Source organism: Suncus etruscus, chromosome 8 (assembly GCF_024139225.1).
Source record: "Suncus etruscus isolate mSunEtr1 chromosome 8, mSunEtr1.pri.cur, whole genome shotgun sequence".
NCBI classification, from domain to species: Eukaryota; Metazoa; Chordata; class Mammalia; order Eulipotyphla; family Soricidae; genus Suncus; species Suncus etruscus.
Window position 1 is genome coordinate 36,042,044 of NC_064855.1, and position 14,959 is coordinate 36,057,002.

Here is a 14,959-nt window from a genome sequence, read left to right on the forward strand (position 1 = left end):
TGCTGTAGTAAACTTTCTAAGTTATTACCAAAACACATTTAGATCTTTCTAATAGTTTTAATGTTTAAGTATGCATTATTCATATACCATAGCTATCAGATACATGTACTATTTTATAATATATTTCTTCCACTTTACACTTCTGAAATAAAGATAAACCATTAAAGTAAGTCCTTTCAAACTTTACTACTCAAGTACTTAAGAAATATAACAAAAATTAATTCTGTTGCATGGCTAGAAGTATTACAAGGAATTAAACATTCTAGATTCTAATTTACCTAAAATCATCACCTTTCACAGAAGTGGAAAATTCAATAAGATGTTTTCATTAAATATATCACTAAAAGGTATCAAGAAACTTAATCTGTTCTTAATTTGGAAAGTTATAAGATTAACATCATAAACATTATCACATAACAAACTAAATACTATAGCTCAAAAGTGTCAAATTAAAGAGTTCCTGACAAGTATATAATTAAGAATAATACATTAAGGGGCCGGAGAGATAGCACAGCGGTGTTTGCCCTGCAAGCAGACGATGCAGGACCAAAGGTGGTTGGTTCGAATCCCGGCGTCCCATATGGTCCCCCGTGCCTGCCAGGAGCTATTTCTGAGCAGATAGCCAACTGTGGCCCAAAAACAAAAAAACAAAACAAAACAAAACAAAAAGAATAATACATTAAGAAAGCAGGGCCCGGAGAGATAGCACAGCGGAGTTTGCCTTGCAAGCAGCCGATTCAGGACCAAAGGTGGTTGGTTCGAATCCCGGTGTCCCATATGGTCCCTCGTGCCTGCCAGGAGCTACTTCTGAGCATAGAGCCATGAGTAACCCCTGAGCACTGCCGGGTGTGACCCAAAAACCAAAAAAAAAAAAAAAAAAAAAAGAAAAAAAAAAAAGAAAGCAAAGCACTGTGGCATTATCAACAAAGGTATTTCTGGAGCCGGCAAGGTGGCGCTAGAGGTAAGGTGTCTGCCTTGCAAGCGCTAGCCAAGGAAGGACCGTGGTTCGATCCCCCGGCGTCCCATATGGTCAACCCAAGCCAGGGGCAATTTCTGAGCCCTTAGCCAGGAGTAACCCCTGAGCATCAAACGGGTGTGAGCTGAAAAACAAAAAACAAAAAAAACAAAGATATTTCTCTCTATTCATGAGTTCAATATCACAGGTCTAAAATTTTCCAATGTTTATTCATTATCAGAACTATCAAGAAAGTTTTATTTTTTTAAAGTCCCTCTCAAGGTCAGTGCATGGTATTATAATTAGTATGCCTAGGTTAGAAGCCAAAAGTGGAAGACTAAGAAAGAAAAAAGAACAACTCTTCAGGACATAAAGCAAGGGAAGGCAGGGAACACACATGCTGATGAGAAATCAGCGTTTTCCACCTTACCCTTAAGATAGAAGGCTTCTGTCTGCTCACATCCATCCTTGCAGCTACAGTGGTCATCCCTAATATATCAACTCTTACATGAACTCCCTCCTCCTCTACTGACCCACTCAGGGTGAGATATGATTTCAGAACTAGACATAGTGATTCTAACACTTGAGTCAAAAACAAGAGTCATTAAAAATAATTAGAATGAAAAATATTTTAAAAAATAATTAGAATGGTGAATTTCAATGGAATCAAAATTGACCATCTTGACTGGTATGCTAGGATTGTCTCTTAATGGTAACATGAATTAGAACAGTGTAAAATGCCATCAGTACAAATCTCACATGTTAGAACAGTATAAGTAATCAATTATCATGATATAGTCAAGATCTGTTTATTCTCCCAAAGAACTATTAATGACAATTAGATTTTTCCAAAAGATTTACTGCTAAGGCAATTATCAGATAAAGTTGCAATCAAGTGACTATTTGGAATCTACTAAAATACACTGAATTTTATTTATAAAGTACATCAAAGTTCAATGCTTTTTGTTTTGTTTGCTCCACAATTTTTCTCCATTATGTTTTGTTGGCATCTATTACTAAGGATCTCACAGCACTAACAAGCAGCTCTGAATATGAATTTTCATTTCTAGTAGGTTAGAAACCAATAAAGTAATATTATATCCATATTGAATTTTTTAATAAAAACACTGCAAATTCTCTCTGAAGTTCAGTACAATAATCTTACTGTTCAAAGATGTAAAAACTCTGGCTTCTAATACCTCAAGAATTACTACTTTTGAGTCACTAAGAGCAAATCATTTAATCGACTATAATTTTTCTCAGTTCATTATATCTTCTCATCATAACTACCTATGCCATATCTCAGTAACATTATTTAAATTAGATAATACATATATAGTACCATGTGAAACAGCCAGTTACAAGACAAGATAAAAGTATCGATAGATCTTTTGTCATTATAGTAAAAATGACCATGTATTTTGTTTTTTGGGAGGTGGTACTTACTGCCTCCCATCAAATCAAAATCTTAAGTTATTAAGAAAAATTAGAGGGATAAAAATACAGATCCTTGGTACTTACCAACCATTTAAGATGAATGAATCTTAAATTTTCTAAACTATATACCTCAAACTGCATTAACACAAGGTAAAATGAAAAATGAATACATGCTGTACTCCGTATATATTTTGCTTTTTCTAAACTTCAAAAAGAAATGTAAATTTAAACAAGTTAAAGAAATGCAATAAATTCTCATGGTTTTTCAAGAGTCTTACATATCTTCTTTCACTGAAATACCATAAAATTCACAAATTAATCTACTATCTAATAATTTTTTTAAATTGCAGTCTTCTCACCAAAAGTCTTCTACCAGCATTCCCACTTCTAATAAAAGCCATTAATTTAATGATAGTGAAAAAAATTTTCCTTTGGAAAGCCTGACTTACTCACCAGCTTACTGTCACACGCACAGGATACTCAAACACTAACTCCAGCTGACAAAATAAAATACTCTTGTTCAGAGAAAGGATTGTCTCTTATAATAGCCTGGCTCTTACCCCAGCAGCTTTATTACCAAGAATAAACTTTATGAAAGGTTGCCATACATAAAGCAGACTTCCAGCTGCTCTTCTAAGCAAACATCAATGAGAATTGTGATAAGAGAGATTAAGCTGGCTATCACATCCAGGGGCAGCATTGCTGTAGACAAGTGAATTTCTCACCCACTTCTCTCTAGCATGGCAAAGAGGAAGAAAGGAGGCTCAAATGCTAAATTAAGCAGCTTTAAAATTATCACTACTGCCAAAGGAAATAAAACAAACATGAAGTAATTAAAAATTCAATTTAGATGTGAAAACATTTAGCTATTTCCTTTGGAAATAAAGTCTCCTACTCTATCCCTCTCAAATTGTAAAATAGGTCTGGCAGTTTTGCAAACTAAACTGAAGTAACTATGGCAACCTTTATAGCCACAGAGGGAAATGGCCTATCCATAAAGACAGGCATGAAACAACATAGTATTTAATAGGTATACAAACATAATTATTCTCAGAATACATTATGATACATAAATTTGTTGTGTGTGAAGAAACTAAGCTACTTATAAATCAATAGAAGCTGGAGCAGTGGCGCAAGGGGTAGGGCATTTTCCTTGCATGTGCTAACCTAGGACATACAGCGGTCTGATCCCCCAGCGTCCTATATGGTCCTCCAAGCCAGGAGCAATTTCTGAGTGCATAGCCAGTAGTAACCCCTGAGCGCCACTGGATGTAGCCCAAAAAGCGCACGCACACACACACACACACACACACACACCCCATTTAAATACAAACTAATGTCATTTATACATTATATAGCTGTATTTTTAAAATATATAATTGGTTTTATCCCAAATAAGATATACTTTATTACATTACATATATTCTTTACAGATAATAAGTATACTTTCTTCAAATTTAATATTAAGTTTTAAATGTCAATTTAGGGCAGGAAACATAGTTTAAGAGGCAGCAGTACCTATTTCTCATTTTTGGAAAATATGCTTATTCAGGAAGCCTGGGTTCAATTTCTGAATAATGCCAGTAACAACTCCTGAGCACCAAGAAAGAGGAGCCTTTGAGCACCAATGGATATGGCTCAATCTTATCACCCCCCACCCTTTCTCCCAACAGAAGAAGGGGCTAGAGCGATTGCACAGCAGGTAGGGTGCTTGCCTTGCACAGGGCCAATCCAGATTCAATCCCCAGCATCTCTTATGATCCCCTGAGCCATCCAGGAGTAATTTCTGAATGCAGAGTCATGAGATCCCTGAGCATTGCCAGTTGTGGCCCAAAATAAACAAACAAAGAAACAGAAAACAAGGGGCTGGAGTATGAGTACAGCAGCTAGGGAGGGAGTGAGGGAGGAAGGAAGGAATTTTATATAGTTTATGTCCCCAGATTCTATTAGGAAAGCAATATAGGGATTCTAGGAGAGAAAAGACTTGTGAAATCTACAAATGATCTTTCCTAATCCAGGTTGTCCTTGGAGTGTTTATGGGCACAATCAGATTTATTTTAAAGATTAGTAAATCCAGATATAAAGGTCCTAAAATAATTTGCTCATATCTAACAGTAAATAAGAAAGATTTAAACTTAAGTTTAAATTCAACTTAAGTCATATTCCAAAACCAAAATCAATTTATGTATACTGCCTCCAACCTTATTTCTATATGTAAATGAAGACTACTAAAAGAAGATGAACTATCAAAAAATAATATTCTTAGAAAACAGAGGGAGGGGCCAGAGTGGTGGTGCTAGAGGTAAGGTTCGATCCCCTGCCGTCCCATATGGTCCCCCAAGCTAGGAGTGATTTCTGAGCACATAGCCAGGAGTAACCCCTGAGCGTCAATGGGTGTGGCTCAAAAACAAAAATGAATAAAAACAAAACAAAACAAAACAAAAACAAACAAACAAACAGGGAAATGCATATTTCCTGCCCAGTGAAGAATATTGGAAACATTATTCTCAAAGAGTTATGAAGCAAAGTTACCTAATTTAATTTAAGAGGTCAACTTTTCTCTTATCGACAGAAAAACAACCAATTTTCTCTTCTTTTCAAATCTTTTCAGATCACTTTTATCAAGTTAACTAGCCAATACTGTCTATTATTCTGATTGTTCTATATTCTTATCAAAATTTTAAACCTCTCTTCCATTGCTTATTCTAGACTAAGAAAACTATTAAGCAAATTCTTGAAAAGAAGATATTTTAAAATGTCTTATGGCTCTGTAACCTTAATATTTTAGACCTGCTAAATGTGCTAGTTTTAATTTGCCAAACAAAGACAAATAGGGATGATGGTACTTAATTTCTTTTTTTTTTTTTTTTTTTTTTTTTTTTTGGTTTTTGGTTTTTGGGCCACACCCGGTGACGCTCAGGGGTTACTCCTGGCTATGCGCTCAGAAGTCGCTCCTGGCTTGGGGGACCATATGGGACGCCGGGGGATCGAACCGCGGTCCGTCTCCTAGGCTAGCGCAGGTAAGGCAGGCACCTTACCTCCAGCACCACCGCCTGGCCCCTTAATTTCTAATAAAAACACTTTAACTTAAAAAAAAAACCTTAACTTGTTTAACATTTTCAGTGTGATCACCATAAATAATTCATCTAAAAATCTTGAAATTAAACCTTATCTTTCATTACTGACATACTATAGAAGTTTTTAGTAGAAAGTCAACTTTAAAGAGTTTTTCTGCTATGGAATATTTCATGAGGATAAGAAATTTATCCACTACTCTGAACGTGTAAGCACTATGAATAGAGAAATCTTCCGTAACAAGATACATCTGTTCCAATCATTCTTAAAAGCATCAGTGGCGGGCCGGGAGAGATAGCACAGTGGTGTTTGCCTTGTAAGCAGCTGATCCAGGACCAAAGGTGGTTGGTTTGAATCCCGGTGTCCCATATGGTCCCCTGTGCCTGCCAGGAGCTAAGCTATTTCTGAGCAGACAGCCAGGAGTAACCCCTGAGCACTGCCGGGTGTGGCCCAAAAACCAAAAACCCAAAACCAAAAAAAAAAAAAAAAAAAAAAAAAAAAGCATCAGTGGCTTTAAAAAAAAAAAATCCAAATCCAATTGCCAGGTTGTATTAGGGACTATTTCTTGTACTGGGTCAAATTAGCCAAGGAGAAAAAGAAGTGGAGAACACTATTCCTGAGTGTGTGCTGCTTCTTGAGAGCTGAGAACTCCCTTAACTGCGTATCCAAAATCCTACTATGGAGATGGAGAGCCAATTGCAGTTACTATATTAATACTTGAAATCCTAGCAAACACAATCACCTATATAATCAAGGAAAAAGCACTAATCATATGCACCACTGCACCCCAGAGTTGGTAGTTAAGCTCTTAAATACACCAATCCTCATGAGCTGGCCAACTTAAACACAAATTGCCAAGAGACACTATGTCCTTAAGTAGAATCTAATATATTCCTTAATTCAGGTAGACGAAGCAACCTTAGTTCCAAATCTCCTTACTAATACTTCCAACTTATTTCATTCATATTTTTTGCTTTCTTTCTTTCTTTTTTTTTTTTGTGTTTGGTTTTTGGTTTTTGGGCCACACCCAGTGACGCTCAGGGGTTACTCCTGGCAATGTGCTCAGAAGTCGCTCCTGGCTTGGGGAACCATATGGGACGCCGGGGGATCGAACCAAGGTCCGTCCAAGGCTAGCGCAGGCAAGGCAGGTACCTTACCTCTAGCGCCACCGCCCGGCCCCTTGTGGGTTTTTTTTTTTTTTTTTTTTTTTTAGTAAAAATTTTGGGGGATGGGGAGCTGGAGCAATAGTTCAACGTAGGGCATTTGCCTTGCACATGGCCAACGTGGATTCAATTCCATTCTAGGCATCCGATATGGTTCCCCACAATACCAGGAGTAATTCCAAGTGAAGAGTCAGGAATAACCTTTGCATATTGCAGGATACAAGCCCCCAAAATTGTTTGGGTTTTTGGGTTTTGGTCATACCTAATAGTGTTTGGGACTACTCCCAGCTCAGTGTTTGGAGAGAGTTGGGGATTAGACCTGGGACTCCTACATGCAAAACATGTAGTCCAGTCCCAGTGGGTTATAACTACCGCAGCCTTTTACCATTTGTTCTTTTTGTTTTGTTTTGTTTTGTTTTGGGGTCACACCCAGCAGTGCTCAGGGGTTATTCCTGGCTCCAGGCTCAGAAATTGCTCCTGGCAGGCACGAGGGACCATATGGGACCTCCTACATGAAAGGCAAATGCCTTGCCTCCAAGCTATCTCTCCGGCCCCTACCATTTGTTCTTTATCTCACCGACTGTGACAGCCACCAACGGACTGATTGTGCATGCCCATTAACCACGTAGTACAGACTATACATACCCGTTTGCTAACAACCCTGGCAAAACTTCGAAAGTAAGAAAATGACTGTTATATCATTGAATGTAGGCCACATGGAAATTGATCAGCATCTCAAGAACAAATCTCTTCTTCCGAATTTGAAGGCCAAGTCCACCAAAGCAGCTTTTCAAATAATAAAGTTCAATATAAATTTAAAAAATAGCTTCCCAGTCTTTACCACTGTTATTTTGGGGGACCAGAGCTTTGGCTGTGGGAAGCCCAGGTTCAATCCCCACCACTGCATGATCTCCCAGCTGTGCCAGGAGCAACCTCCAAATATATATCCAAGAATACCTAAAAACAACAGATCATAAGCCACACAAAATAAAACTAAAATTAAAAGTTTTGTTTTAAAGTTGTACTATACCATTGTTTTACCACATTATGGAAAGGAAGGGTTTGGTTTCTCAATTCCATATGTACATTCTACTCCCCACATCTACTAGTGTGGTTTCAGTGCCTTCTCCCCCATCAAAAAAGACCCCCTACTCACTTCTGCTCACTGTACCCTTTCTTTTAATAAACCAGAGTTTTCAGAAAGTTTAGGAGTTAGCTTTATTGTACTGTGCAACCACCTTACTCACATCTACTAGTGTGGTTTCAGTGCCTTCTCCCCCATCAAAAAAGACCCCCTACTCACTTCTGCTCACTGTACCCCCTTCCTTTTAATAAACCAGAGTTTTCAGAAACTCTAGGAGTTAGCTTTATTGTACTGTGCAACCACCTTACTTTACTCATATTCACATATTTCAGTCAGTGTAATCACTTCAAGATTACATCTATTTGTCCCCAAAAAAGTTAAAGTTCATCTTTTGTCAATGGCAGAGTAGTCTACATCATAGCCTGTATCTCACTGCTTTTTTATCCAGTCCTCTAACAACTGACATTTAGGCTAATTCCATGTTTTAGCTAATATCATGCAGTGCTTTGACAGCCTATAGGAAATGCCTAGGAGAGGTACTACTACCTCCCTCTGGTGTTCACGGTTTTTTTGGTTTTAGGTTTTTGGGCCAAACCGGCTGTGCTCAGGGGTTACTCTGGTTCTGCGCTCAGAAATCGATCCTGGGAGAGGAGAGATAGAACAGTGGTGGAGCATTTGCCTTGCATGTGGCTGACCCGGGAAGGACCCTGTTTGATCCCCAACATCCCATATGATTCCCCAGCCTGCCAGGGTGATTTCTGAGTGTAGACCCAGGCATAACCCCTGAGTGCCGCCGGGTCTGGCTCCAAAACCAATCAATAAATCAACAAATAAAGTTTTGTTTTTTGTTTTTTGTTTTTTGTTTTTTGTTTTTTTTTTTTGGTTTTTGGGCCACACCCAGCGTTGCTCAGGGGTTACTCCTGGCTGTCTGCTCAGAAATAGCTCCTGGCAGGCACGGGGGACCATATGGGACACCGGGAATTGAACCAACCACTTTTGGTCCTGGATAGGCTGCTTGCAAGGCAAATGCCACTGTGCTATCTCTCCGGGCCTCAACAAATAAAGTTTAAAAAAAAAAAAGAGGGCCGGAGTGGTGGCGCAGCAGGTCAGCACGCTGATGACCTAGGCTGAACCAGGTTTGGTCCCCCAGCGTCTCATATAGTCCCCCAAGCCAGGAGCGATTTCTGAGCGCATAATTAGGAGTAACCCTTGAGCATCACCAGGTATGGCCCAAAAACTAAAAAAAAATTAAAATAGGGCCCAGAGAGATAGCACAGCGGTGTTTGCCTTGCAAGCAGCAGATCCAGGACCTAAGGTCGTTGGTTAGAATCCCGGTGTCCCCTATGGTCCCATATGGTCCCCCGTGCCTGCCAGGAGCTATTTCTGAGCAGACAGCCAGGAGTAACCCCTGAGCACCGCCGGGTGTGGCCCAAACCCCCCCCCCCCAAATTAAAATAATAAAAAAATAAATTGCTCCTGACAGGCTCAGGGAAACCAAATTGGAATCCAGGGATTGAATCCAGGCCCAACCCAGGTTGGCCATGTGCAAGGCAAATGCCCTACCACTATGCTATCACTCCACCAGCCCACATTATTTTTTAAGTACTTTATTTAAATACCATGGTTTACATGGTTGTTCCTAGTAGTTTTTCTTAGTTTCAAAATTGTTAAATTTCAGTCATATAGTGCACAATACCCTTCACCAGTGTACAGTGTCCACCATCAATGTCTCCAGTTTCTCTCTTTTTATTTTTAGCTATCAGCAGGTTTTTCTGGTGAAGTTTCTATTCCCAGAAATTTATTAGTATCTTTACGTATACCTTATTACTTCCAATCTTTCTGATGGAAGCTACTCTCATTGGGATGGGATGATATCTCACTAAAACCCAACATTTTCTTAACAATAACTTGCATTTTTTTTCAAACCTTTACACATTTGCTTGTTTTTCAGCTGTTTAGTTCCTCCTAATATTACAGATGTTGACTCATTGTCAAATATGCCATAAATCTATCTCTCCCATTTCTTTTTGTGTTAGTCACTTTTGCTATATAAAAGCTTTATACTTTATGTAGTCCCATTTGTTATTGTTGTTTTCACTGTTGCTGTTGAGTCTTTATTATATCTCTGATTTTTAGGTCCTGGATGCAAATCTATGTTTTCTTCTATGTATTTTAGTTTTTTGTTTGGTTTTGGGATCCTACCCAGTAGTGCTCACTACATAAAGCCACATGGCTCCTTATTACCTAATAATTCAAACATCCATATTTTAGATGTCAGTTTCAGTGAAGGTGAAGTTGACTTTTTCTTTTTTTTTTTGGTTTTTGGGCCACACTCAAAGTTGACTTTTAAATGTAGAGAAATTCTAAGGTTAGACCAAGGCTATAGTCAGTTTAGGATTAGAATTAAGTTTAAAAGTTAGGATACAGGGGCCAGAGCAATAGCACAGCAGTAAGGTATTTTCCTTGCATGCAGCCAACAAAGGACGGTCAGTGGTTTGAATCCCCGCATCCCATATGGTCCCCTGAGCTTGACAGGAGCAACTTCTGAGCACTGAGCCAGGAGTAACTCCTTGAGTACCACCGGGGTGACACCCTTTCCCCTCCCCCCAAAAAAAGTTAGGATACAGGTGAATGTTCAGGTTAGCATCACTGGTAGTGATAGACCAAGATCAGGATAAAGTTTTTTTGCCAAATGCAAAAAATTGAGCTCAGACATCTAACACAATGCACAAAAGTCAAATCAAAAATGGATTAAAGACCTTGAGATCAGACCCAACACTATAGGTATATATAAAAGAAAACAAAGGCAACACACTCCATGACATTGCAACTAAAGGCATCTTCTAGGAGGAAACACCACAGTCCAAACAAGTGGAAGCAGAGATAAATAAATGGGAGACTACAATAAACTGAGAAGCTTCTTCACTTTAATGGAAACAATGACTAGGATACAAAGGTCACCCCAGAATGGGAGAAACTATTCACCCAATCCCCATCAGATAAGGGACTAATATCTCAGACATACAAGATACTGACAGAATTTAACAAGAAAAAAACATCTAACCCCATCAAAAAATGAGAAGAAGAAATGAACAGACATTTCCTCAAAGCAAAGAATACAGATGGCCAAAAGAAACATGAAAAAATGTTCCATATCACTAATCATCAGGGAAATGCAAATCAAAACAAAAATGAGGTATCATCTCACGCCACAGAGACTGACACACGTATCACAAAAAGTAAGAACAACCAGAGTCTTAGTCCTGTACTATCTCTCGGATCCCACAATCTAGCACTTAAAAGGCAGACAGTAGACTGAAAAGGGTAAGAGAGAAATTCAGGCTCCTCAAAGCAATTCAGTCAAACATAATAATTCTTAAATTAGTTCTATTGACATTAGTACTTACAAGTCGTAGAATACTTTGACCAATATTAGTGTAACAATTTAATAATTTCTAAAGCAGATATTTTATTTTACAGGCCAGAGAGATTATACCGTGGGTAGGGTACTGGCCCTGCACACAACCAACATGTTTGCTCCCCAGACTCCCATATGTCCCCAAGCATCAGTAGTACTAATTCCTGAGCACAGAGCCAGAAATAACACCTGAGCAAACTGGTGAACACACCCAAAATAGATTGTTTTATTCTTTTTAGTTTTGTTTGGGGTAGAGGAGGGGTTATTCCAGACTTTGTGCTTAGAAGTCACTCCTGGCAGGCTTGGGGGACCATATGGGATGCCAGGGTTCGAACCACTGTCAGTCCTGTGTTGGCTGCGTGCAAGGCAAATGCCCTACCGCTGTGCTATCTCTCCTGCCCCCTGGGTTGCTTTATTCTAACATGTCTATTATTACTAAGTTATCAATGACTTATCAAATATGGAAGAAAATGGTTAAAAGGAGGGGAGAGGTTGAATTAGGCTTTATTAACTTAAATCATTTTATACCATTAAATCTTGAACATTACCTAACACAAAAAACTATCAAATGAAAAACAAAGTATAATACAGCTAATGTACACATATCAAAAGACTAAATTAAATAAAACACAAACAAGTATAACTTGCTTGATTTCTTTGCAGCGTTTTATTTATGTACAACACCTAATACTGTTGCTATGGTATTTGTAAAATACGAAATAAAAAATTTAACTATTTGTAAATACAAATAGAATACTTACCACAGTGGGATTGCCACTACTTATCAACTGGCTGACTTCATGAAAAATGCTTTTGCAGTCAATTGATTTATCTAATGATCCTCGTTTTACAATTACTGCTACTGCTAATAGAATCTGTTCCCGAACATATTTTTGGAGGCTGTTAAAACATAAAAAAAAAAAAAACCTTGAAAACTTTTACATGAACATAATTTGAAAATATTCCCAAATGTCTTACAATACCTGGGGTTGCATCTGAGGACACTATAAACTAATGGCTCTGCACATAGAGACCAGGATTATTATAGGGATTAAATATGCTTGGGGTATGGGGATGGCTCAATGGAAAAGAACAGGGGCAGGCCTCATGCATGAGGCCCTGAGTTCAGTTTCTAGCTCTGCATTCTCCTCTTTCCACAAGGTACTCCACGGTCAATCTAGCTCTGGTAGCTCCCTAGTATCACTGAACCCAAGTGGCTAGAAGCCAGCACCAAACCACAGAGCCAGGTTAAGAACCAAAACAGGGGCAGGAGCAATGGTATACCAGGTAGGGCACTTGCACGTAGCCCAGGTATCCTATATGGTCCTCAAGCCCGCCTGAGTGTACAGCCAGAAGTAAATGAGCTTAGATCGTGTGCCTCTTCCCCAAAAATAAATAACCAAGATTAATCCCAGTCATTCTGCTCCCTAGAGGCGTACTTGTTTTTTATTTTTAATTATACGAGTAGGGGAAGAGAGGTCTAACTAGCGGTGCTCAGGAATCACACCTGGTGGTGAGATGATATGTGCTAGGGATCTAACCAGAGACAATCGCATGCAAGGAATGCACCTTACCCCTTTACTATCACTGCTGCCCAACCAGTAGAAGATTAAAGAAAGAAAAAAGAACTAACAGTTCTTAAAAACTGTACTAAGTACTAAGCAAAGTATTAGTTGCTAGAAACTGCTAAGTAAATTTAAGTCAATTCACTAAGAGTCATCTTACTACAAATTCACTTTTAAGAGGTAAACTCAGATTAATATCCAATAGTTATAATAGTTGTAGTGATTTTATGTGAAGGAGTAATGCTACACACCTAAGAAACAGAAATACACAAGTTCCAAACTTTCAAAATGTAGTATGTGTGTTTATTCTCAGTGTTATAACTGAACCAGGCAAAGTTATTCTAAGGCTCACTGGACTATGAGGGCATGGCACTTTCACTGCCTTTCCACGCCCATTTCGTCAGGAAATAAACTAAACTCTCCAATCCAGCCTCTAAAAATCCATTTCAAACACCAACCATGTGTCCTTAGATAAAACCCTAAAATTATTTTTTTAAACCCTAATTTTTTAAAATGGCTTTTAAGCACTGAGACCCATTCAGGCTTTCCTGGGATACTGGCAGTTTACCTACTATCCAGCACAAATATGTATGTATATCTCTATCTATGTATAAGGTGCTTTCTATTACCCTGAAAAATGTTTCTATTTGGATCATTACTCCCAAAGCCCTTCATGACCTGATGATCAACTCCTCTGTCGATCTTACCCCTTCTTCCACACATACTAAAAACTGAAGCTGGACTGGATTTCTCCCCGATCTTGGAATAATGCTTGTGTGCTTCTAGGCCTCAGAATTCTCATTCCCTCTGGCCAGGCCTAGGATGCCATCTTCTGCAGAGAACGCTCGCTGAGCAGCTCTTTTGCACAAGACCACTCTGCTTGTTACTAAGGAGTATGAAATATCTGCTATGGCTCCCAGGTCAGCTGCCACACTAAGTACATTGAGAACGCAACTCCACAATAAAGAACCTTAAGTGACATGTGATAAGAATATATTAAACATTTATTCAGATGAATAAACATGTCCCAACAATATCATGATTAAAGTAAAGAATATCCCTTCAAAGAAAATGTGAACTATCCACTGACCAAAAAAATGTAGACATCTTATGCAATTTATGTCATCCAGTTATTTAAGTTATATATAAAATGCCAATTATAAGGTGACCAAGAGAATATTCTACTTTTGGAAGTAGTTATAAATATACTAAAAATTATATAATTCTTACTATTCCTACTAGACACATACATAAGGCTAGTTTTATATATCTCTACTGTAAAGAATTACATATTAGGGAAAAAACATTTAAGTTTTATAAAATGTAAACTATATAAATTTAACTTTACAAAAATATTAAATTTGTACAACATTCAATATAGCACTATTATTTACTCTCCTCAGTAATGAAAAACAATTACATAGACATTAATAGTTAATAGATAGAAGAGGAAGTTGGCCCTGTTCTCGATCACAATGTTATACTTACTACCTCTCTAAAAACATTTATCCTTGGCAGGCTGGCGACAGTATAGAAATTAAGGTGCTTGTCTTGCATGTGGCTGGTATGGTCCCTGAGCACAGCCAGAGTGAGTATCCCTTAGAACTTAAAGTGTTCTGCACAGAGAAATATCTCCCTTGGGCCCAGGAGATAGCTCAAACTATAGAAGTACATAAACATGTTTATGTTTACATCATGTATCCAGGTCTGATCCACAGCACATGATCCCCCGGAACTACATCTGGAACAGCCCCCATGAACTGGAAAGAGGATACACCAAATGTGAAAAGAAAAGTATAAAATCTAAAAGTATGACCCAATATTTAACTCTATGCAATTCTCCTCAACTAGAAAGAAATAATAAGAAAATTTTACATGGAATGGAAGTACTATTTATTATACTACTTATGCAATCTGTAAAATATAGTCTGCAACATTATATGTAGGCAGTTTACCAAAAGTTTCACTTGACTCCAAGTCATACTGTAAGACAAAATACACAAGATTAAAATAGCTGCCAGGAAACACCAAAAAAAATAAAATTCAAGATTATAAGAAGCTAGAAAGTGCTGGAGCCATAATATAGCAGGTAGAGAGTCTTTCTTGCACTCAACTCACCCAGGTTTGAACCCCAGCATTCTATATGGACCATATAGTCAAACAGGGGTAATGATTGAGAGTACTACCACGTGTGGCCCAAAAACAAGCAACTAAATAAAAGAATATTTTTAAAAGAAAGTAAAGATATGGGCCCGGAGAGAT

General features: G+C 38.2%; 1 protein-coding gene across 1 annotated transcript in view; it reads right to left on the bottom strand.

The window, feature by feature from the left end:
* XPO4 (exportin 4) overlaps nt 1–14,959 on the bottom strand; it is a 107,244-nt gene that overhangs the window by 70,819 nt on the left and 21,466 nt on the right. Inside the window, exon 4 of the mRNA XM_049778218.1 lies at nt 11,894–12,032. Within this exon, the coding sequence (XP_049634175.1) occupies nt 11,894–12,032 (139 nt within the window). The remainder of the gene's footprint in view (nt 1–11,893; nt 12,033–14,959) is intronic.